At 40.6% G+C, this 24,738-nt stretch overlaps 2 protein-coding genes across 3 annotated transcripts; one reads left to right on the top strand and one right to left on the bottom strand.

Moving 5' to 3' along the window:
- Positions 1–5,425: 5,425 nt before the first annotated feature.
- foxf1 (forkhead box F1) lies at positions 5,426–9,758 on the top strand. Its single transcript, XM_050049422.1, has 2 exons — positions 5,426–6,713; positions 7,897–9,758. Exons 1-2 carry the CDS (start codon positions 5,735–5,737, stop codon positions 8,058–8,060), a joined length of 1,143 nt encoding a protein of 380 aa, XP_049905379.1. The 5' UTR covers positions 5,426–5,734; the 3' UTR covers positions 8,061–9,758.
- Positions 9,759–9,913: 155 nt separating this feature from the next.
- On the bottom strand, positions 9,914–21,629 carry mthfsd (methenyltetrahydrofolate synthetase domain containing). Of its 2 annotated transcripts, none has more exons than XM_050049659.1 (8): positions 21,491–21,629; positions 21,064–21,167; positions 19,861–19,974; positions 19,185–19,298; positions 18,978–19,068; positions 16,547–16,659; positions 15,186–15,311; positions 9,914–13,457 (listed from the first exon to the last, which is right to left on the bottom strand). In XM_050049659.1, exons 1-8 carry the CDS (start codon positions 21,516–21,518, stop codon positions 12,717–12,719), a joined length of 1,431 nt encoding a protein of 476 aa, XP_049905616.1. In that variant the 5' UTR covers positions 21,519–21,629; the 3' UTR covers positions 9,914–12,716. The 2 variants fall into 2 exon arrangements, with proteins under 2 accessions (XP_049905616.1, XP_049905624.1); XM_050049667.1 differs by lacking the exon at positions 19,861–19,974 and adding an exon at positions 19,690–19,803.
- Positions 21,630–24,738: the final 3,109 nt, after the last annotated feature.

Below are 24,738 nucleotides of genomic sequence, written 5' to 3'. Positions count from 1 at the left end.
GGCCCGGGTTCTCACAATAACGTTTGCACCGATGACTCATGCGTCTTGACATAATGAGCTCCTATCTGTAGAGCGCTGGTTTGTTTTTAACAATAAATAAATACACTGTGTTGAATGCTCCATGATGCAAGACACAAATGTCAAAAGGCAACCAGACGACCTAAAGCTTACAGATTATTTTATAACCCCTGCTGTGGAAGATAATGAGGTTTGAGATACGTGGAAATGCCAAATCTCACACTGATCCGATATTCGATTAAACCACTATAAATTCGGTTTCATTAAAAGTCTGCAATATTTACACAACATCTACCACTCTAAATGATCAATTATAGCTGGTATATGATTGCAAATAACTGTAGCTGTTGCTGCAGGTGTGCAGCGGAAGCAGACAGGTGGTAACACGTGACACCGCATTCTGCCAACCAATGAGAAATAACAGAAACTCCTGCCAAATATCTAGACACTATATTAACAGTGAAAGAGTTTCAAAAAATCATTTTACTCCTATGTATAATTTATTAGATGTGAGACCTCCCCTAATCCAAAAATATTCGGAAATATAATAATGTAAAAACATCATAAAGGAGGTTGTTATCAGCCAAATCTATATTATAAGTCCCGTTATTAAACTTGATCATCATGTTTTCTAGCCTATGTGAAATTACAAAAATGTTCCAGGGATTATCCTCTGCTAGAATCATGTGTGATGATTTTTTTAAGCAAATAAAATGCGACGAAAGATAACATAAATAAACTAAATGTATCTGAGATCAGCTTAATAACCGCTTCACAGTTTCCATCAGACTGTGACACCTGCGTCACGACGCACGGGCATTTAAACCTCCCCTGAGTCAGACAGCAGGGTGAGTTGTGTCATTTGCTCAAGGACACTTCAGCAGGGCGGATGTTAACAGTCAATAAGTTTGTATTAATTCCCATAAAGACCTGTTTCCATGACATCTCTGTAAAAGTGTTGTGAAAAGTAACACGGACAGCCTATTCTGTGGAGATGCTGTGCCAAGGGACTACTTTCTTTCATCACACACACACACACAGACACAGACACAGACACACACACAGACACAGACACAGACACAGACACAGACACACACACAGACACACACACAGACACAGACACAGACACACACACACACACACACACACACACACACACACACACACACACACGGGGGCACGGAGCAGATATCTCGCCAAGAGAATTAAAAAGTCGTCGAGCGCACTTCTGCTGCAGCTGATTACCGGAGAGGGTGGTGCCCATCAAATACACTTCAAATCCATGCAGAGACGCGGTGCGCGCAATCAGCGGTCTGCTAGCAATCCCGTCCTTTCTCGTTCACATAAACACCACTTAAACGAAAATATACACGGCCACCTACAGCGCGGGGAAAGTGATGAGGGGGTACCCACCTCGACATTACACTGTTTTCAATTAAAGCGACAATGCTGAGTGAACTGCAGGCGACACTGCGGAGACAAAGAGCCAGGAAACCAATTAGGATGCAGCTGCAAATTAATTGTTTGAAAATAAAATGATAATAATAAAAAGTTGTGTATACACTCAAAATGCGTAATTAAACATATTGTCGCAAAAATAACAATTTAATATATATTTTAAACATTTAAAATATTGCATTTGTTTATTTTAGAGTTGCTGTAATATGAAGAGGAGATGAACAAGTTTGTTTTCTAAGACGCACTATTTTTTTATCTTCAGTATTTCCGCGCAAAAACATCTTGCCACTTATGTGTGTGCATCTAGAGTTACAATATTTACATGCTCATCCTTTGCACTTGTAGTACTCCATAATATGAGAAAATAGAACAAATAAAATCATGAAAATCTCTATTTTATTATCAAAAGATCAGAAACTGCAGGCCCTCACTAATAAAGATCATATGTAATTTGTAAAACCCGCCATCTTAAATGAATTTCAACCTTTTTACCCCAACGGGATTTTTCTAAATATATGTTGTAATATATATTGGAAATAATATTGATTTAAAATAAAAACATTTTTCTGTTTTTCCAGATTGTATCACTTCAAGACAACCGTTTGAACACACGACATCAAGTGCGTACACTACAAAGAAGTTAAACATTTAATTTAGGCAACTTATTTGCTCCACTAACCGAGTATGTGATTCTCATATGTTTCTGTTGCTTCAAAACCTGACTCAAGTTCAAGTCGGATGACTTTAAGGCCGGTTGATCGATCACTCTGTCGCACTGTCCTCCAAACAAAGTCCCGGCGGCCTCTCTGTGACCCTCTGCGGCCCTCCGAGGAGAGAAGCTGGCTTATTTCTCAAAGATGTTCGCATGTAGAGAACATTTTATCTACAAGTTTGACACTTAAAATTCTCTGAGTCATTTTGGACCGGGCCTCATCTCCCCAACTGTTCAATGTGTCTCTGTGATCCCAAATCAAATTACGCTGCTGACCGCTGCAGCTGCTGGATCTATAATCCGCCGAGCTGCCTAATTGGTTAGAATAAGCAATAATTTCGAAGTTAACCATGACGTGAGTTGTTCACACGATGAAGCACAGTGTTGCCTTGTAGTGTCTGTGAGAGCACAGCCTATGATGTCAAGATTTTAATGTGCAATGATGAAATTAACCTCCAAAAAAGCGCCACAAGACAAACCTGAACGCACTGTAAATATCAAAGTATTCTGCCTGATAATAATGTTCAGGTTGCACAAGGAAAATGCCTAAATTATATATTTTTGGCCTGCTGACGCAGTGCGCCATGGCACAAGAGTTGACAGACGGGGGAATGTAACCAATAAGAAACTATGTATGTGTACATTTTCTGCAGTACGCTGCAACAACGTGATGTTAAAGGCTCCAAAATTGGTTTCAGTGCACTAAATAACGGTAAGACAGTCCGGAAAGCCTGTCAGGACTGTGCACTCTGCGGTGTACCTCCACCTAAGTGGCCGAGCATTCCTGAGGATGCAGCGCTGTCAAATATTTCATGATGGGACGTCATGGAAAAGTGCATGACTTCGTCTGCGATGGAGCAACGGGGAAGCTCTGACCTCGGGACTAAAGCCTTAGTAATGACGAACACGAGCGGCCACCGACGCTGTTACGGCAGCTATTCGCTTTTAAAATATGTTAAAATTACCTGTGAAATATTCTTAAATTCTGGAGACATACTGCATAGCTGGCACACACACAACAGTGCATCTGCTGCTCTGGTGATGCTTGTTATTTCCGGTTGATCACTGCATTATTATTGAATATTAAACTAGAATCTTAGTTAATAAAATACAACTGGTTTTTATAGATTTTATTGACGACGGAAGAAGCACTCCCGGAGCAGCGCATCACCATCCAGCACTGGTGCGTAAACATTACACCACGGCTTTGGGTGGACATGCAACTTTTTCAATATATATATATAGGCCTATACATAACAAAGAAAGAATAACATGACATGGGGCGACTGAGCGTGTGAGAAAGAAAAAGCGCCCTAATGGAATGAAGTCATCAGTGGTAATTAAATGCAGTGGGCAGAGGGAGGACGGGAGCGCGCCTGCCCCCAGTGCGCGCTGGGTGGTCTGCTACGCTGATAAATGTGTGGCCCTCACTCCAGGCGAGTGGCCGAGCAGGCACCGGTTAAAACAATACTTACATTCATTTATCCGTGGGTTTAAATCTCCTCTGCAACAGCGAAAACTAGCAGCGACACGTCTGTCACCTTTGGGCTGACAATGAAAACCTGACAGTGGATTGATTTCTCGCTTTCTGTGGCAAACCGCCTGAAACAAAAGAGGGACTGGGCATTTCCGGTAAAAAATCAATAAACACTGACATTTCATTTATAAATTAAAATTTGATTCAAATACTTCTCATCTCATTTAACCTCTAAACATGTTGTCACGTTATTTTACAGAGCAAAAAAATATTTTAGGAGCTGCTCCTTTACGCACAGGCAACATGGTCTGGCTTTGCGCACAGAGTAAAAAATCTTCCTCTATTTTCTCCGGTGTTATTTTCCACTGTGTCAAAACCAACAGTCATCACGAGCCACTAGAAACAGTCACGCCGACAGAGATCAGAAGCACAACAAGCTCGACTAACTGAACCCATGGAGAGGCAAAAGGTTGCAGACTGCGGCTATCGAGATCTCAAGGGAACAATAAGCAATCTACTGTCAACAGTTTTAGGTTATGGACCGATCGTCTTTCAGTAGCTCTCCCTCACAGCTGCGTAAAAGGCAGTAAAACTATCCAAAATTAAGCGTTTCGAATTTGGGAACAGACACTGGAGAAGCATCTTCTTCTGAGTGAATTACAACTCAGTTAAAGCAAAAACATTCTGTGGAGCTTAGGACATAATTAAGGCTTCGTTTTCCTAATTATCCTATAAGACACCATGTCACATAAAACAAACTGATCATCCACTGTGGCGCGTCATTAAAGCGGCCTCAGTGATATTCTGACTGAAAAGTGTTAAATCCACTTTACCTTCATTACTGGATGATCCGATGGTGAACTGCCTGCAGGAGTCGATCTCAAGTCCCCGTCCGAGTTTCTGTGCGCACAGCTCGGCAGAGCCTCCACCTCACTCCTCCTGCGTCCCTGCGTAAATATTATGACTGCATTACACAAACAATATTCATGTGTAAAAAAAGGTCCAACATCTACACGGGGACGCCGCGGACAGACGGGCATATCGCATCAGATTGAGTATTAGCTGATCTAACGGGGCTTTTGCTTGATTTTTTATTTAAAGAAGGCCAGGGAAAATGTTTACATTCTGCTGTATAAACATCCTGCCCATGTTCCTGTCTATCTTTTACAGAAATCAAGAGGGTGGCTTTGAATATGAGGGGCACGCTCTCTGGTAAATACTTTTCATACAGTAAAAATGTTTTATAAAATATGTCAGTAGTTTAATAACAATAGAGACACGACCTGTTTGCCGTGCTGGTGCATCAGACATGTGGCCTGGAATGGAGAGATGCTATTTACACGGCAGGTTTGTGAATCTATAAAGTTTACGTAAACATAATCAATATTCATGTTTAGAAAATAGAATGGATATAAAATAAAGTTAGATAGAAAACACTGCAATCACAATCTGCATCTAAAGGCCCTGTCCAGTGTAGTTACAATCACTGTGTGGTCACATAATACATGATAATCCATTTAAAATTCGCTCTACTCCACAGTATAAACCAGTAGGGTATTTAAGATATTGTGGGCTATACGGGAGATATATTCCTTATTTCAATGTAAGGAAGGGAAAAAAAACATTTCCCTGAAAAGTGAACGCACACAGATGTGCATGCTTACAGCCCACCACTGGAGTAGGAGGGAACTGGGCGGGTCCCAACATTAGGATGGCCAAGACATCCAGCTTCCAATGCGCTGATGGCAACAGATAAGTAAAAAGTGAGCTCCTCGGACGCACGACAACACACCAACTGAAGTGGAAAGCGGCTCCTGTTCTGCTCCTTATCCCATTTCGGACGCTGCGTACAAGGCGGTACGGCTTCAGACTGCTGCAGGACAGAATCAAAAGGAAGAAGCTTGAGTTAAGAAGACACTCGCGCCTTTGGCTCGTGCGTCAAGTTTGCCTTCTGTTACTTTTTTTTGGCTCTTTATGTCAGCGAATTAATATCGAAACTTTCGGGTTTATAGCTGGAAAGGTGGAAAGCAATCATTTCTTTTTGCCATCTCGAAGACTAAATTTAACTAATGACGGCAGAGGTCCAGCAGCCCCCAGCGCAGACTCCTGCCCAGAGCAGCCCGATGTCTGCCCCGGAGAAGCCGCACGGACAGACGGCGGTGATGGAAACCGCCTCCTCCACTACGAAAACCAAAAAGACAAACGCAGGGATCCGCAGACCAGAGAAACCCCCTTATTCATACATTGCTTTGATAGTCATGGCTATCCAGAGCTCTCCGACCAAGCGCCTGACGCTCAGTGAGATCTACCAGTTCCTGCAGAGCCGCTTCCCGTTTTTCAGGGGCTCATACCAGGGATGGAAGAACTCCGTGCGTCACAACTTGTCTCTAAACGAGTGCTTCATTAAGCTGCCCAAGGGCCTCGGCAGGCCCGGGAAGGGCCACTACTGGACTATCGACCCGGCTAGTGAGTTTATGTTCGAGGAAGGCTCCTTCAGAAGGAGACCCAGGGGTTTCAGGCGCAAGTGCCAGGCGCTGAAGCCCATGTACAGCATGATGAACGGCCTAGGATTCAACCACATCCCCGAGTCCTACAACTTCCAGGGGAGCGGCGGGGGCCTGTCCTGTCCGCCCAACAGCTTGTCTCTGGACAGTGGGATTGGGATGATGAATGGACACTTGGCAGGTAACATGGAAGGGATGGGTCTGTCCGGGCACACCATGTCACACTTGTCGACCAACAGTGGACATTCCTACATGGGAAGTTGTACAGGATCCACTGGGAGTGATTATCCCCACCACGACAATTCCGCCTCCCCTCTGCTCACCAGCGGAGGAGTCATGGAGCCTCATCCTGTCTACTCGAGCTCAGCCTCGGCGTGGGCTCCGGCCCCCTCGGCCTCGCTGAATAACGGGGCCTCCTACATAAAGCAGCAGCCTCTGTCTCCTTGTAATCCAGGGGCGAACCCGCTGCAGCCGAGCTTGCCCACACATTCACTAGACCAATCTTACCTGCACCAGAACGGGCACAGTACTACAGATTTACAAGGTAAGACAAACAGCAGGCTCCTAATTCACCTCTAATTTAATTACTTAAAATGCAACATGCTGCGTAAAACTGCAGAGAATTGTATAAAGAAAACGCGTGTGAGAAAATGAAATCAAAGAAATAAAATGCAGGAATACTCACAAATGCGAAACCATTTAAATACCAGAAGGTCCAAACAATATTTTCTATGCAGGGTCAAGCCTGGCGCGTCACAGATTTTTATGGTCCCGTGCCAAACGTGGGTCTAATGGAAATATTCAGCAGCCTCACATTAGTTATTTGGAAATCGCTGCGTTTAATTTGCTGTCACTAAATACAGGCTTATTCCCTTTGTGCAAAATTGAAGAATTACAAAGAACTCCATTATGGGAGACGAAAGAAAGAAAGCGCCTATTTTCTCCCGTGAAAATGTGAGCTTCATCTTCTCAAATTTAACTAGATGACAGAATAAAATCCAGATATCAAGGGACTCAACCTCGCATGGTTTTAGTTTCTGGAAGTGATATAAAAAAAGAGAGGGAAGGGAGAGTCTGCCGGGACAGTTTAGAGCCGTGCCAATCTCCGAGCAAGAAAAACAAGCGCGGTCAGGACCAGCCTGCCTTGCCCCGAGGCCCCGAGTCCTCCGGGACTGGCGTGCAAGAGGGCCACTGTCAATTAGCCCTGCAAGCCCGCCTCCCCCTTTTGACAATCTTAATCGGGCTTGCTAAATGGACTTTGGGTCTGGGAGGAATATGCACATGTTTCTGAGTGAAGCTCCATATCTGCCCTCTTCAAATTAAATACAGAAAATTCATCTTAAAATATAATTAATAATATTGGGGAAAATATTTGACGTTGGGTTTTCTTTTTACGCACAAAAATTGCGTGCCAAAACAGCATTGTTTAGGGATGAACACATTTAATTCAGCCTGGTTTCAAGTTTATATAGACCAATATTATTATATACTTTTATTACTAATATATCCATGAAATTAAAGTCAAGCTAAGAGGAAATATCTGCCATTAATAAGTGTTAATTAAATAATTAAAGCCTGCAGAAATATTTACATGAATGTTTAATCATCCTATTATTTTTAGATGCTTTTTCAGAGCTACAGCAACATTTAAAGTCTAATTAATCCTATTTGTGACCTTACTGATCTGCACTGTTTTTTAACCCCTATTTGAATCTACCTCTCCGCAGGTATTCCTCGGTACCATTCCCAGTCTCCAAGCATGTGTGACCGAAAGGAGTTCGTCTTCTCGTTCAACGCCATGACGTCCTCAGCGATGCACTCACCGAGCAGTGGCTCTTACTACCACCACCAACAGGTCTCCTACCAGGACATCAAGCCCTGCGTCATGTGATGCCTTCACGGACAAAAACCTGCAGCCCACAGGACGGTGTCACAGACTTGAGCCATGCAGCAGGGTGAACTGAAAATAAGAACAAAACGAGTTAAATAACCACTGAGAGACATGAAGGCATGCCCCGGCCCATGGAGAGCGCTCACTGCTTCAAGTAGACCGGACTACTTTTCTGTACACACAGCGACAAAGACACGGAGACAGGCCAATCACAACGCAACTACATAATAATGATAATAATAATAATATATAATAATAAAAAATATACTTTTTTCATGCCATCAACATCGACCAGCGGGGTAAAGACTGGGTGTATGAAACCCTGCTGCTGTTTGGTACTTAGTCCTGCAGAGCGGATGACTACCACTTCACACTTTTGTTTATTCTTTAAGTAGGCCAATGTAAAAAAGCACACGTCCATTTTCTCCGTCTGAAGTTCTTACTTTTATTTTCTTTGACAAATTAGACTGAGGCTTTTTTTCCTTTTTTTTTTGGACATTCATACCAGCGTTGAATTCTGAAATGAACAATTATGGACATCACATATACATGTCCATATATACTGTGTAAAAAAACGATGAAGGCACTTTTTGAATAGCCTATAAGCGCATCTTTTTATTTATTCTGTAGGCCTACATATTTTAATTTCAGGCGAATTGGCCAAGGTGGTATATTCTGTATTGGCAATATTTGTCAGAACGCTTGTTATTTGTTTTAAAATGAAAATTTGAGGATATATTGTAAGCACTGTTATGTCGTTTGTGTTAGATATAGACCATTACTTTTCTGCACTGTATACTTACATAATGTTAGGAGAATTAGCAAGGGTCCATCAATGAGGGCTAATCTTTAGGGCTATATTACAACAAATCATTTGTAAGAAATAAAATATATCTGTTGGGCTGTTTCAGCCTAAATCCACAAAAAATATCGATTTCATCACACACACATGGTTCATTCCAAAATTTGGGAGGACACTGCAAATAAATACTCCGCAAAAACTTTTAATCTAACGTCAGTGATATCTACCACACAATCAACCCAAAATTAGAATTTAAAGAGTGGCGCAATTTGTGTTTGTTTTTTTTCCCCCAGAAAAATAACAATATTTATAATGTAGGCTTGCAATTATTTAATCAACCAAACTAAAAACAAAAGGGTAATCTGAGTTCATGTTTAGTGATACTGAATCCAAAAAAAGGAAAAAATAATAAGGTCCTCACTAAAGTAATACAGAAAAAAATGAACAAATCTGATTTGCACAAAGCAATAATTAAATGATAATAGATTTTAAATAAATGGTTTTAAAAGTCACTCGTCTTTTGCCCTCTATGTAACGTGTACGCAGCAATTAAGGCGGAACAAATCAGAGGCAGCACCACCATCGCTCTGCTTGTTTCCATCCAATGGATAATTCTAAAAAGCTCAGGGGTGTCCACACAGGTGTAGATTTTATCCCTCTCAATATTTAGAACATTTGCATTTGTCCCAATAAAAACATGAAAGCAGCAGGACTTTTTTTTCCCAATTGTTGTTGTTGACATAAATTGATGCAAAAAAAGGCAAAAAATGGTGCCGAAAAAATCTCCAGAATGCAGGAAATTAAGTGTTTGATGCTCAAAAAATTTCTGGCAAAACACCTCAAACCTTCATTTCATGTGATCCCCCTAATGTTGAAACAAAACCTACGCCCTTGGGGGCTCAAGATGCATAAGCCTTTGTTTGAGACTTGTTTTGTCTCAAAGCCCTAACAACTTATAAGAGAATAAACGGTCCAGTGGGTTTTACATAAAACACGCTAAGGCTTCATTTTTCATCTCAAAACACTCTTTACTTCTAAAATATTTCACAAATATCAAGTGCAAAACGCAGAGCACAGGCACAGGAGTAAGATACACACAAATTATGAGTAAGTGAATGTCTCATCACATCATGGAAATACTACAGGCCACTAATTATATTACAGCATATTACAAAAGGAACATGAGCCAACTTACCAAAAATGCTCTTCACTGGATTTCTTATTATTTGCTGAATATAGCAGCTGCACAAGTCATAACTGTTGGTCTTACTGGCTCGTATAACTGACTGCATATTAATGCTAATGTTAATTTGAATTGGCACAAATAAGAACGTGGAGGTAAAGTTTGAGGTTTTAATGAAGAAAACAGAAGTATGTGCTGTTGAAAATAATAACAGGTGCTCTTAATGTAGGAAAACATGGCGGGCAGTGATCTGTTTCCTGAGCATCCACATTTCACGCAGTCAAATTACTTTTGCAAGTTAGATCTGACTGAACTGTGATTTAAAATGTCTTCTAGCAAGTTTAACTGCAATGCCGTTGAGGCGTGTGTGTACATATACATCTGCACTTCAGGCCGTACACATGCTGTGTTTAAATCCGTGTGTAGCTTTGAAATCTCACAACATGACCACTGACTGAACCCCAGTAAAATGAGCGTGCCATCGAGCACAGGCTCAACAGCAGGGGGAACAGCGCATTAACAAACTGATGACATTTGCCGAGGTTCAATGCTCTGGCGGGCCGAGGGAGAAGAGATGGGGCTCCACAGCTGTTCCCTCACCAGGCCTGGATGACAGCTCCATAAAAAGCCCGAGGCCTGCTCTGTGCAGACAGACATGCTGTGTGCTTGTGTCTCAATACAATCAAGGCCTCAGTGAAACCAGGACACTTGTCTGGCACTGCAGACTGACAGGAGGGGGATCTGTTACCAGGTAATGTCTGTGCAGAGATGCAGAGGGACACGATTAAAACATGATAGGGGACAAGATAAAGGTTATTGGGTGCTGTCAAGTCTGGATGAGTGGCTCGCATGTGTTTAATCATTTTAGTGTTTCAGTTTGAGTTAATGTCTTGCTCTGTAGCAGCAGTACTGCAGGTAGAGCCATCACAAACAAGGTGGCAATAAGTTGTCACACTAAATGATGTGTTTGCCATTAGAACACCACTTGGATGCATAAAGGTTTGCTCATTTTCAGTTTGCTCAGGATTTGTGTTTTTTCAGTTGGTTTGCAGATTGATCTGCAAAAATCGCAATCAGTGCAATTTCCTAAATGCTGCAAAAGAATGTGAAGACGCCCCCGTCAAATATTTGTCCAAATCAAACAGAGACACTACAGTTTAGTAAAAGAAGACACTAAGCCGGCAGGGTTCAGTCAAACGCTTTAGTAGAGAATGTTATAATGTGTTACAAACAGATGCATCAACACTACAACAGTTCAGCCAGGCGTGGTAGCATCTCTTAATCGTTAAATGGAGAGGCTGGCTTCATTCTCAAACTGGCCTAACCAAACAGAATGCCATGAATGTGCCATTTCTACCAACAAAAGATACAAACGTCACAGTTTAAATGTAAATGTACAATGTCTATTTCCAAAATATTCTTAATAAGACCTAAGCAAGTAGAAAGCACAGTGAGCAAGTAGTAATCAAAAATTAAAGCTCCAACGAGGCTACACAAACCTCTAGATTTGTTTTTGTGAATTAAAATAGGTTTAGATGTTTAATAGCTGCATCGAGATAAATGCTAGTCAGTGTAAACTGAAGGATAATTATGTTTTTGTTTTTTTTAGAGTACCTAAATCCTTGGTTTTGTGCAAGGATGAGTAGTGCAAGTTTTTAACTGAGTGAGAATCGTCACAATTAGGGCCATTTAAAGGCATATGTATTGCCGTAGTCTGTAATCAAAATGGCTTAAAAATTTCCTATGTTGACGCCTTCTAAATTTGGTTGACGGGACAGTATGATCAAGATTTATGGCAATTTGTGTAAAATGAGCCACATTGCTATTTTACAATTTGGCAATGGAATAGGAAAATAATAATATTATGGTCAATTAAATATTACAAACTGTGTGAAAATTGGATTAAATATGTACGAGTGGTGACAAATGTGTTTTGCAAAAAATTCAAAATGGTGGAAAATCATGTGTAGTCAAACACCGGTGTGGCCTTTATGGATATATAAATGATATATAAGGTATCTTAAATTGTACTCATATGCTTTCTGACTCAGTAACAATCAGGGTTGTATAAATTGTGCAAATGACCACATGGTGGCGTTATCTGCAACAAAAACTAGCCAGTCCTTTGGCCCATTGCCGCAGTAAAATGCGTTTTGAAATAACCAACAAGCAAATGAACAGGTCGGAAACCAAGGACCTCTTGGCGGAGGTAATACTGACAACTGGGTGTGGAAATAAACTGAACTGAACACTTCACAAAAATCTACTCCACACTTGTATTGTAACAAACAGACTGTATATTCAGTCTTTAGCTCAACAGGATAATAACTGCAGTCTATCTCTAAGAACGACTCAATAAACACCTCCAAGGACTGAAGGCTCTCGGGACACACAGACCAGGAGGTGTGTGTGAATAAACAAGGCACATAGGTCTATTGTGAAATGATATGTACAAAATACTTTTCTAGTAAACTTCTTTTTGTTTCAATAGTTGCATATTGTACTCATATTGTAAGCTAATTAGCCTTAGCAGTCACTTTAGATGGTTCAAATAATTCATGTCCGCTTGTCATAAATCCATAAATATTAAAAAAAAACAAAAAACTAAATTCTTCTTAAGGCATTTAAGGTTGCTCCACATTTAATATTTCCCGGGCTGATTATTATTATATTATTGCTCGGTCTTTTCATTGGTGTCACTCTCAGTATCTGGCGGTGCCATTTTGGATTTCGGACCTGTTGATGGTCTTGGTCTCCTATTGGACGCTCCGGACCTCTTGCCTCCACGCTGGCTCTTGGCCAGCTCAGCCTGCAGACTGTGACCATTCAGACTGAGATCCTGCAGAGCCTCCAGGGCCTGCGCTGCAGCCTGAGGGTCGCTGTAGTCCAGGAAGGCCCTGTGTTGAGCTCCCTGCCAGGTGAGCCTCAGTGGGGCGGCCTCTCTCTCTCTGAGGGCAGTTTTCAGCTCGCTAACACGCAGCCCCGCAGGGATTCCCCCCAGGTAAACTGTGGTCACATTCAGAGGGAGCTTACGCTGAGAAGTCACTTCACCTCCACCCTCCTCTTGGCCCTTCTCCCTCATGTTCTCTCCTCTTCTTCCCCTTCCTCTCCTATTGATCTCTCTCTCTTGGTCTCCCCCACCATCTCCTCTGCTGTCTTTCCTCACTCTAGCTGGGCGCTGTCTAGCTCTCTGTTCTGACTCCGCTATTTTCTCCTCTTTGGATTCTCCCTCGCCTTCTTGCTGCATGTTCTGCTTTGGCCTCCGTCTGGTTTGCCTTTTGGGTTGACCGGTCTGCACACCAGGCTCTGATGTAGTGGGCGCCACCCCCAGTGTTACATCCTTTCCAGCCTGTTCCTCTAGAGCACGCAGCTTCTTCAGGATGGGGATCTTCTCCAGCTTTTCTGTGTCCAGCTGAAGACACAAAATTGGATGGCCTCAGTAAGGCTGAAAGGGGAGGGGTGTCACACACACACACACACACACACACACACACACACAGAGCAAACAAATAGCCCTGCTCTGAGCCAACATTATGCTCATACCTACTGATGAGTTAAATTAATAACAAAGTGAAAGCTGACAAATTAATTTGGTATTATTCCATCCTGCTCACAGCCCGTGCTGCTGTAATAGCTATCTTTATAGCAGCGGGACATTTCACTTCCCAAGCTGTTAAAAATAAAGACAGCGCACTTGATTTGTTGGGCCTGTAAGTGTCTTGGCAGCCTTTGATATGAACCAGTCCTGTAAAGGATATACGGGGCTATTGTTTTTACACTGGCCTGTTTGACCTGTCGTTCCCCCTGCCCCTGCAGAGCCAGGCTGGCTGGGTAGAGGAGCCTTTGATGATCAGACATGGCCTTCCTGCCGGTGAGGTCACTGGGTCCTGTTTACTTACATGCGTGTTTTAAGAAGCCCGGAGGTTGCACACAAACTCTCCACACGTTAAGAATAATGCCCCCATCATGTCTAATTAAAGACAAATTATCAGGTGGAAAAACACTCAGCAGCTTTCTGCCAGTGTCAGTGAATCAGAGGCAGTTTAAGGTCCAGACTCACATTTAAATATCGACAAAAGATAACGTGTGACTTTAAAATGATCACAGTAAATTATCGTTTTGTTGGCTGTTCTTTTCCCCCATTGTTTTTCAGTCTTTTGTGTTTAAAGCTGGTTGTTTTGTGTCTTAGCAGTAGTGTAGTCACCATATATATGTAAGCACTATTTAGAAAAAGATAAAATGCTGACTAATTCTATTATAATTATCATTACTGACTGAAAGAGTAAACAGAAAATAACAAAGAAAGACTTATACTCTGACAATTATTGGAGCAGAGAAATTAAATGCATACGGAAGTACAACTGATATACAAGTGTTCTGATGAGGTGTGGTGTCATTACACGTCCATTAGAGGGCGGTGTTGCTGAGCAGAGAGGCTCAATGAACAGAGAATCTCTGCACTAGTTGCTGTGCTATCTGTGTCAGCTAGAGAGTCACGAAAAACAACAGCTACAGCTAAAATATTACAGCACAACTGACCTACAACTGTCTAATAACACATACACTTTATAAACAAAATGAAGGATTGTTTGTAACACACATGTTTCAATCGGATAACTTTTAAAGTTCAACCCAAAACTGCATCCATTACAACCAATTTTATCACTCAAAAAGTACAATTGTGTCAAAAAAGTAACTCAGATGCAAACTGTCCCATTGAGGTGTGAGAATATTTTGCAGTAATTTAAGCCTGAGCACTTAAAATGCAGCACAACACAGATTACTAATTCTGTAAAGATCATACAAGTTGAAGCATCACCATGATTGCCAAATGCTTTTTATAGTATAATCACTAGAGTAGGCTGCGCTGCCTCCATACTGTTTCTCATTAAATTAAACAACTCCTAAGACTGATCATCCATACGGACTGAATTACTGATGGCCTGCTTTAATAAAGCTGTTATCGATGATGACTATTTATGTTTTATATCCTTTACCCATGTTCATTGATGCAATATTTATAAACAAACCATAAAATCAAATAAACCTGAAACTGAAGTCTGATGTACTTTATGCCTGCATTGTGGACTCAGTGGACATAATGTCACTAGACACAAAACAAACCTTTATTTTTATTTACCTTAGTCCAGATGATTCCCTGTGGCTTGGGGATCCCACAGTTAGTTTTAATAACTCTGGTGGGTGTGAGGATGTAGTCCACAGTCAGGTCATGGCTTTCTATCAACCCCTCTGGAATGTCCACCACCTGAAAGCATCAATATCCCAATTAGCACCAAAGCAACAGGTAATTAATCACGTGTTTAATCATTAGCAGCATTTTTCGAACAATTTTAAGAATTAAGAGAGGAAATTGTTGAAATAGTATTTTCAATTTAGTTACTAGTTACAAAAATATATATGCATGTGCTCACATCAGTGTGAGCTGAAGACCTTTGGAATTTTTTTCACACATTTGCCTTTATTTTAAACATTTTACACACTAAACCACAAACTGTAGGAGCCATGAATTAATTTAGAAAGGAACACATTTTGTAAGATTAGTAGGATTAATAAGTTTTGGGATGAAGACAACAGCAGATGAAGCGCTCATGTGGGTTGCAGTATAATGGTATCCAGGAAGGTGCTCTTTGGTCAGGAAGTGCAGTACATCTTGAAAAAGGTGGCCTAAATGAGGCCACCTGTGAACGCTGCAGCTTTATGCCCTGATGAAGGCCAGTGAGCATGGCCTAAACATGTTGGCGATTTTAATGTTCATCATGAACTAGCCATCTAATATGGCCTTTTAACTTTTGCACCAGAAAAGAGTTGCCTTGGATTTTGTTTTTTCAAGAAGTTTTGGGATGGTTTATATTTTTGTATCGTTAAATGGGTTTTTTTGTTAGTATTTTGGGATATCATTATTCAATATCATTTTGTGACTGCGGTTATTGGGCAAATCGGGTCACATGGATATGGGGGGTTACACTCATAATCTATATGAGCATCTCATCTTCACCTGTGTGGTTTTTTGGTTAGAGAGAGAGGGTGAGTGGGTCGCAGTATTTTTTGTTTAACGCTCTGTTCTTTGTTCGCTGTAAACATTTTCATTGTTACTTTGTGCACGTTATAATAAGTTGATACCGTTTTATGAATATATTTATTTAACATATTTTTGGATCTTAGCGAAAGTTAAACAAGCCCAGCCTCAGCCTCTAAGCAACTTTCAGTTTTGTTTCCTACAGTCACTATACAAACTGATGACTTGAAAAAAATACAGACAGTGATAAAATTATAATTTTATTTGACCACTGTGGATATAGCAAGCACCAATTGATAAATGACATTTTAATGCTGCGGTGTTTATCAGGTTTTTATTTGATAAAGTGAGTCAAAGTGCAGAGAGCTTTAATCAAATTATTTAACCTGTTCTGGACAAAATAAAGAACATAATAAAGTTCCATGACACGACATGTTCAGGATTCTGACGAGAGAGTAACTAACCTGGCAGTCATGGACAACAGTCACCACCACAGTGGACTCATTCACAGCTCCCATTGAGGCCATCATGCCGTACTCAATGTCGGCGTAGCCCTCTCCTTTTCCAAGCCGCAAGCCTGCATGAGGAGACAGGAGCCACAAAGGGCAGGTTTTACATTATGTGATAAAGAATAACAGCCTACATGAATCTTCGGTGCAGCATTTTCCTGTCTGGATTATATCAAAGATCCACTTTATGTGCAGAATCCAGAAATAACCAGCATCTGCATCACATTCAACATTATTTAAAAAGAAATAATGTAAAAACAGGATTTACTCTAAAAACTGCACTGAATTAAAACACGCTGACATGTTGAGGGTGGCTGCAGTAATGTTTTCAATTCATAAAAATAACCTAATCCAATGTAGACTGATGGGAACATGGATGAGCCCTGTGCAACAAACGCTTAATGAGAACCATGTGGCATTGTACACTTAGAGCCATTTGGAAGTGTATGCATTATGGTAAACATGTCTGTTTCACCGCAACACTGCACCAGTTATCTCAGGCATTTTGAAAATGAGGATCAAAATACATTGTGAGTGATGGGACAATTTACATGGAGGGCAGAACACAGCAGAACCCACAAGGAGAGAAATGGATCTGATTATGTCCCCATTCTCATTTCTGTTCTTCTTCAAATCTCCCTGACAGGGTGTCCTGGTGCCTCAGAGGGCTACAAACACATGCGATGATCACAACACAATATTAAATATGACTCAAGATGTTTGTCACATGCCATGTCCTTTTAGTCTACTGTCATTTTAAACAGTGTGATAAACAGCCATTGAAGGATAGAATTTCCAAAGATCAAAGTGCTGGTTTAGCTGAGTCACTATCTAATAAATGACTCAGTCTTTGGTCACGGTCAAATATTGCTGCCCCTGTAAACACTGTGATGTCTATCACATCTCAAAATACACAGTATTGGATGGAATAACATACTGATGTTAGTCGTTAGTACTTAAAATGTCCGGAGTGCAGGATTAAATGGTATCCAGCAGTGACGTTGCAGAACTAAAACTTCTCCAATGTGCCAAGCATGTAGGAGAACTACTGTGGCTGACGCAAAAACGTGAACGCTTATTTTAAGGTAATGAAAACACATCAATTCTTATTTTCAAGTCATTATAAACTAATGAAAACATAGTTGTGAATGTTATATACAATTTCTGCCAATAGATGCCCCTGAATCCTACACACTGCACCTTTAAACTGAAATAAATAATTTGTAAGTTTTTTAAATCAGCAACAACACAGGCCACACATGTGGCTTTAGAGTGGTGGTCTTAAAGGTGTCAGCCCTGGTCGATTTGGTGACACCTGCAGTTAATTACTGGTGGTAACAACAAATGTGGTTTAATACTTCAGGTCACAGAGTTCTGGGGCAGCAAAATAAATCAATAAGTTGTTTTAATTAAGAAGTCAGGCAATAATCTGCTTTTTTTCCATCATTCTGTGAGCAGCCGAGACCTGATGTAACACTGCATATGGCATGAGCCTGCAGACAGCACCTCATATTAAAGGAGTTGGTCACACCACTAAGAAGTTGGAGGTGTGCAGTCTGTTGCCTGTAGCTCTTCATCTAACATCTGTTGCTCCTGCTCGTTCCATTGCTCCCTGCAATATTTCAAACTGATGTGCTGTCAACAAATGCCGAAAATGGCCGTTGTTTTGTTAGGCAGACACATTTTTGATGAATGATGGTGGCAGTGATAGGCTCAAAGACAAACACATTGCATTTCCTGCGATTACTTCATATCAGAGTCAACTCGTGTTTGGCTTGTTAAAGGCTTTCAATGTGAAGCTAATGCAGTAGAAAATGTTGGTTTTGCATTAGCAGTAACTTCATACAGCCTTTTTTCCCTCGACACCCAGTGCATAATACTGCTGTGTCTGTGATTTTTATAGCCTCCTCTTGGATGCATTCTGCTTATGATCTGGCATCTCATCGCTACCTTTTTATAGAGTCCCAGCCTCACCTACACGCTGTGCTTTCTGAATCACAGCAATATAAGAATAAAATAAGAAAAGACAGGCAGAGGGAACACATTCACACGCTTCTAGTGGGTTCTAAGTAAAGATTGAGAGGGATTACTTTTGTAGTCTGAACATTGTTTTTAAAAGAAAAGCCTACATAAAATACATTTAACAGACCAATCAATCAATCAGTCTTTGAGACTACTAATTAAACTTCTGTCTATTTATGGTTAAAAGAGTGTGTTTTATTCTGGTTTTTGTAAGATTTGAATCCTTTACTGTCTGTATGGTGAAACTGGTCCTGGACTCACAGCACTTAAAAGGGTATATCATTAGGCATGTGTTTATACTAACAGATTATCTGTTAGTGAGGCAAATTTGCAATATCATAAGGCTCCCAGAATTGTTTGTCACCTTTCTCTGACACCGCCACAGAGCCGACCACCACCAGGTCGACCTTTATCTTCGCATCAAGGCCAACGGGCACACTGAAGTCTTTCACACCCTGAAGGAAGAAGTTCAGAAGATAGAAGAGAAGATAAAACAGGTTTAGGTAAAATCTTGGGTGTTTATGAATCATATTGAAATGAATGAAAATATGTAAAACAAGCAAGTTGAAACCTGAGAGGAGGAGCATATGCGTAGCTGTTCTTTGCTGGCTCCCTGGGGAGGAGTGATTTTATTGAAGAGGCCGGTACGAAGACGAGGAGTTGGGACCAATAAAGTTTTCCGCGCCTGCAAAAGATCCCAAAAATTAGCCACCAGGCATTTACAGTTACTAAATTTGATTAGCAGATTAAGACTGGATTGGAGTAGATTCAGTGAGTGATGGCAGAAATATCAAAATACTATGTAGATTCATATTCAGTGGATGCAAAGCACTGATATGCATGAAATATCACTTCAAGAGGAGAAGCTGAGGATATAATACAGAAACTTACAGTCCAATCTAACAAGCTCTGGTGTCTAATAGAGAATTTGTAATCATTCCTCTTCAATAATTCTTTTGATTTCTAATTTGAACCCCTCCATGTGAACCATATTGACATGGTAACAAAACATTAATTTCTGTAATACAGCCTGAGGCACTCTGGTTCTTGATGTGTTTTCCACAGTGCAGTGCTACCTGCAGCACTGCCAGTCGGGCACCCTCCAGAGGTTTATCAGGATCCACCTTCACCTCAGCGGTATGGGTGAACACCTGCAGCTCAGACACCTTGGCACAGGCTGTGAAAGCACCCTGGTTGAGAGAAGAGGAGGATACAAGGGCTGACAACAGTTGCAACAGTCCACTTACTTCCAGAGTGACAAAGCGCGCCTGCTGCTGGGGTTTGTCTGGGTTTACTTTGACTGTCTGGCTGGACTTGAACTCGTGTAGGTCTGCAAGTCTGTCGCATGCTTGGTTTGCACCCTGGCCAGTGAGTACACAGTGAAAGAGATGCATAGATGCAGAGACAGGACAGCCATTAATCAGTCAAAGTTCAAGAAAATCAGTCAAGAGCTGCTGTGAAAACCTCCAAACCTGGTGTCATTATAGTAGCAATGATTTTACCCAGTGTGGCATTTACTGCCTTGGAACAAATGTTATCTACAAATATTTACATGCTAATTTAATTTTGCAACATATGGAACACAAACGGTGACTTGTGTTAATTTACATAAATTTAGGAAAAGATTACTTTGTTTAAGAAATTTCAATTTCACTACTTCTGAAACTGAGCTCTGTGAACAAACAAAAAATATTCAAACTGTTTCGAGGTCCAGTGTGTAGGATAAAGGGAGATATACTATCAGAAACTGAATATAATTAGTGTGTTTTCTGTAGTGTATAACAACCTGAAAATAATAATTGTTGTGTTTTTGTTGCCTTACAATGAGCCATTTATATCTACATAGGGAGTGGGTCTTCATCCGTGGAGTATGCCATGTTTCTACAGTAGCCCAGAATGGATAAACCAAACACTAGGCCATTCACATTTCCGCATAATCATGATGGCCACCATGGTTAACAGGCCCTCTGCAACAAACAGCATCAGAAAAACACTTTTATTTGGTGTTTTTAGCTGTTTAAATCACAGGGTCCATTTCTTTTGGAGAGGAGGAGACCTCTGCAGATAATTTGGCTCCTGGTTGCAATCTGCAAATTCACAGCTAGATGTCACTAAAACCCCCTATATCTTACACACTGGACCTTTAATGGACGTACAATAGGCTTTACTGTGTAATTTCATCAGCTATAACTATTACTATTAATTTGTCTTGTTGTAAGCACCTCTGTGTGTTAAATATTTGTTTTATTGTAGTGTTTGGACTCAATATTCATAATACATACTACCACTACATTGACTATACTGTGTACTCGTGGCCCCCATGTAAGAGACAGTTAATATGTATATTAGTGTGTAGATGTGTAGATTTGGGTCACAACTAGCTACACAGCAGCATTACACTGGTCCCTCACTGCTCAAATTAAATTAACAATTAAATTGCTTTAACCTGCCTTGAAATTAGGGATTCTGTTGTGGACAGGCCTGGGGAAATTAGCCAGATTATTGTCTTCGATGTAGTCCCAAACTTTCTGACGGATGTCCCATTTCGTGGCTCCTGCAGAGAAAACGACACCTGTTTTAGTGACAGACCCAAGGTGCAGTGAGGCTAACATTAGCCAAACTGCTCCACATTAGCAAGCGTTTACAGCCATTCATAGCCACACAACCAACGTCACAGACATTTAACCCATCGAAATTACTCCTATAACATGCTCCGTTATGTTACTGGTGATATAAATTAGTTACTTCAACAACTAAACGGGCTTCGTGGTGAATTCAAAGTGAAGCAAGACGACGCTGCGTTAGCCAAACATTTCAAAATGCTCCATGGTAGCATGCAACGACATTCATTTTTAACGACACGAGCATTCAACCTACCAGGTTTTATTATTATAGACGGCTCCATTGTGTTATTGGTGATAGAAATTAGTCTCTGATACAAAACTCGGTTACACTGCACGCAGGAAAGTCACATGTGAGAGCTGTAACATAAGACTGATAGAACAGCTGCTTGTCAGTGTTTATCACTGCTACGGCGGCTCAGAGCAGTCAAATTTAACCAAACGCGAAGCTGAAAACATCAAACTGGCAAATGACAAACAAGGCAAACTGTCTGGGAGGGAATCATACCAAACATTGTATTACAGTAAAGGTTGGGAATACCTGTACTTTGATTATTTCTATTTTTGTTTACCTCCTTCGTCTTCTTGGCTTGGTAAGTTTGTTTAGTTCCATTTAACAATAAGGTGATTCAAAGTGCTTCAGACAAGGCATCAGAGGCCACAAGGCATTATACAGAGACAAAAAAAAGAAAATAATATTTTTTAAAGACTAAAATAACATGAAATACAAAAATAAAACAAAATGAAAGCCTCCCGAAAGTGTAACAACATTCAAACATATGCCGATAATTTTTAAATTCATTTTATAATTTATTTCAACAAGTGTGTTTTTGGATTTTTAATTTACTTCAAATATTAGGTCAAAAAAGACAACAAAAAGCAAGTAAGGTAACAACGGCTACGACAGGGCAATACAATGAGTACTTTTCCAAGGTTCAAAATAAAAATAAAATAAATAAAACAAAGGAAAGAAAGAGGACAAAAAAATGCGCATAATTGTGTTGCATTCAAGAGATTAAGACAAGTAGACTTCTGTAGCCTTCTCCCCCTCTAGACGTGTAATAAAACGTCCCCATGTCTTATCAAAAGTAGAATATCTACACTTAATCATGAGAGTAAATTTTTCTAGGGCAACGGAGTGTGACAGCCCAGTAAGCAAGGTGTGTAAACTTGGTCTACTAGGGGATTTTCAGAATCTGGCTAAGGTGGAATATAATTTATTGCTTTTAACTTTCTCAACAGTATTAAAGTAGCAGTATACCTGCACTTACAGAATAAAATACATGCAAGTTAACCTGTTAGCATGAGTAGTGTCACTTTAGATAATTTGCTTCTAACACAGCCATACTGTTACTCAGGTCAAAATGTGAATGCTGATGTGACTTTTACTCTTAGTTTTAATTTTATAGTGTGTTTTAACATTCTGCTTCTTAAATTAAGGGTTTAAATGATTTTTCTTGTGATGGTGAAGCACATAGAACTTCATCTGCATAGAAATTGCACTTTATATGTTAAAACATATGCAGGGATTTTTATTTCTCAAAGCTGAAATCAACTTTGAAGCTGGTCTGGAGCAGTCATATCTGGTATTGTGCTGGTCAAACTGTTTTACTGTAAAACCTTGTATTGTATAGCAGTCATGTACTCTGTGTGTGTGTGTGTGTGTGTGTGTGTGTGTGTGTGTGTGTGTGTGTGTGTGTGTGTGTGTGCATGTTCATTTCAGGCAGCCCCAAGCAGCTAGTGATGGGTTTATAGGGGAGGACATGGGAACGTTGGGACAGCTGTGGCATGGAGCATTCTTGCTAAAGCTGCTGCAGGAGTCCAGAGCCGAGATGATTATAGTTGGAAGAAGAGGATGGGCAGTGTCCCTGGTGAGGAAGGGACCGATTCAGCATCTGCTGCGGAGTGCAAACCAGCAGGATGGGGTTGTGGTTCAATGTGGGTCTTGCATGGCAGCTGGTAGTCTTGCGTGACGCTATAATTGTTGGTAGGCTGTTGTCAGTGATGACAGTGTGGTCTTGCAGGGGGCAGCAGTAGGGAAAAAAGTTTATATTTGTAAATGTGTGTGCAGAAAAATCATCTCATCCTTGAAGGCAAGGTAATTGGCCAGAAGCTGACATCATATAGTAAACTGAAGATGGATGCTTAGTGTGACTGATGATGAACAGAGATTTTGTGGGATGAACTGGACTGGGCTCAAGAAAGGATACAGTATCCATTTGTGATGCCATTTCTGGGAAGTGTGACCTGAGAACATGATAATTAGCTGGTTGCCTCTGGTAAAAAGCTTTTCTGATCTGGATCCCCATCCACTGTGAGTCATTTGTCATTTACTCATTGTATGAAGTTATTGTTCTTCAGACTTTTCAGTAGCAACCTTAAAAATAGGAACATTTGGATTTGGGTTTTTAGGTTTTTATGCTCAGTACATTTGCTCTTGCCATTATTATAAGTAATTCACTAAGGTACCATCACCTCAGAGGACATAACATCAGCTATCAGTACATGCATATTAACATATTGCATTTAGAAACTACAATTTTAACATTTCTTCACCAGATGTTTTTCAGTACTGTACCTCCCTTGTATACAGATGTAAGTCAGACAATGAAACTATATGAGAAAGGAGGAACACAGCTTGAGAACGTGGTAATACAGCTGAAAGGCCACAACAGTAGCGTGGTGCCTCTGTTGAAACACTGTTAATCCAGTACTGGCTTATCAGATCTTAGATATTTTCTATCTTTAAATTAAAGAACACAAACACAGTTTCTTATATTTTACTGTAAACTTGACAGTAAGTTAAGCAGCACCACCTGCAGGCCTTTAGGTTTCATGTGCCCTTTAGCCTAGTTATTAAACAGCAGAGAATTAATATCAAATATAATGTCCACCCACTTTGACCTCCATCTTCACCTGATTTTTTTCAGGCCGTCTACAGGTAGTCATCAGTATTTACACGTGTGTGTAATCTGTATACTGCAAAGTCCCATGAAAGAGCCCCATCTCCTCACAGTGTACTTTACCTCCCTGAAATGACCACATTAAATCTAACCCATCGTGGTGTTCGAGTCATGTTTCCCGCAATCGTACTGGTCAGGATTTTGCAGTGAAATTCCAGTGGATGGCTGTGTTTGTTGCAGTTTTGAAGTAGTTGCAGATGGTCTGAAGTATCCCACTGAAGACAGACATCTTGGAAATCAAAAACTGTTTGACATTCTCCCCCAAGTATTGAGAAAATGAGGAGAGTCCTCATCTGCACTTTGCTATACAAGCAGCTGTCAGACATGTTGGAAAAAAACTTTGTACTTGTGAACTTATAAGGATCTTTCTAACAGTAACACTTTAAGACATAGGCTAACTGTGACAATATGTGAACACAAACAAGCAAATATGAGTAAATATATGAGAGTATACTAGCATGCACAATAGCAGGATCCTGAAACTGAAGCAGCTAAATGGAATTCAGCCATCAATATTTTATTATTACACGGTGCTTTTCTT

This window comes from Epinephelus moara, chromosome 1 (genome assembly GCF_006386435.1).
Source record: "Epinephelus moara isolate mb chromosome 1, YSFRI_EMoa_1.0, whole genome shotgun sequence".
Classification (NCBI taxonomy): Eukaryota; Metazoa; Chordata; class Actinopteri; order Perciformes; family Serranidae; genus Epinephelus; species Epinephelus moara.
The sequence above is the reverse complement of the archived record's forward strand: the minus strand, read 5'-3'. Positions and strand labels throughout refer to the sequence as shown.

Coding starts and splice junctions, on each gene's coding strand:
- mthfsd (XM_050049659.1), bottom strand. CDS start 21,518: ATGGAGCCGTCTATAATAATAAAACCTG. Junction 19,975..21,063: donor ACAGAATCCCTAATTTCAAG/GCAGGTTAAAGC, acceptor CTCACTGGCCAG/GGTGCAAACCAAGCATGCGA. Junction 13,458..15,185: donor AGGGAATCATCTGGACTAAG/GTAAATAAAAAT, acceptor TTGTGTCTTCAG/CTGGACACAGAAAAGCTGGA.
- foxf1 (XM_050049422.1), top strand. CDS start 5,735: ATGACGGCAGAGGTCCAGCAGCCCCCAGCGCAGACTCCTGCCCAGAGC. Junction 6,714..7,896: donor CAGTACTACAGATTTACAAG/GTAAGACAAACA, acceptor ACCTCTCCGCAG/GTATTCCTCGGTACCATTCC.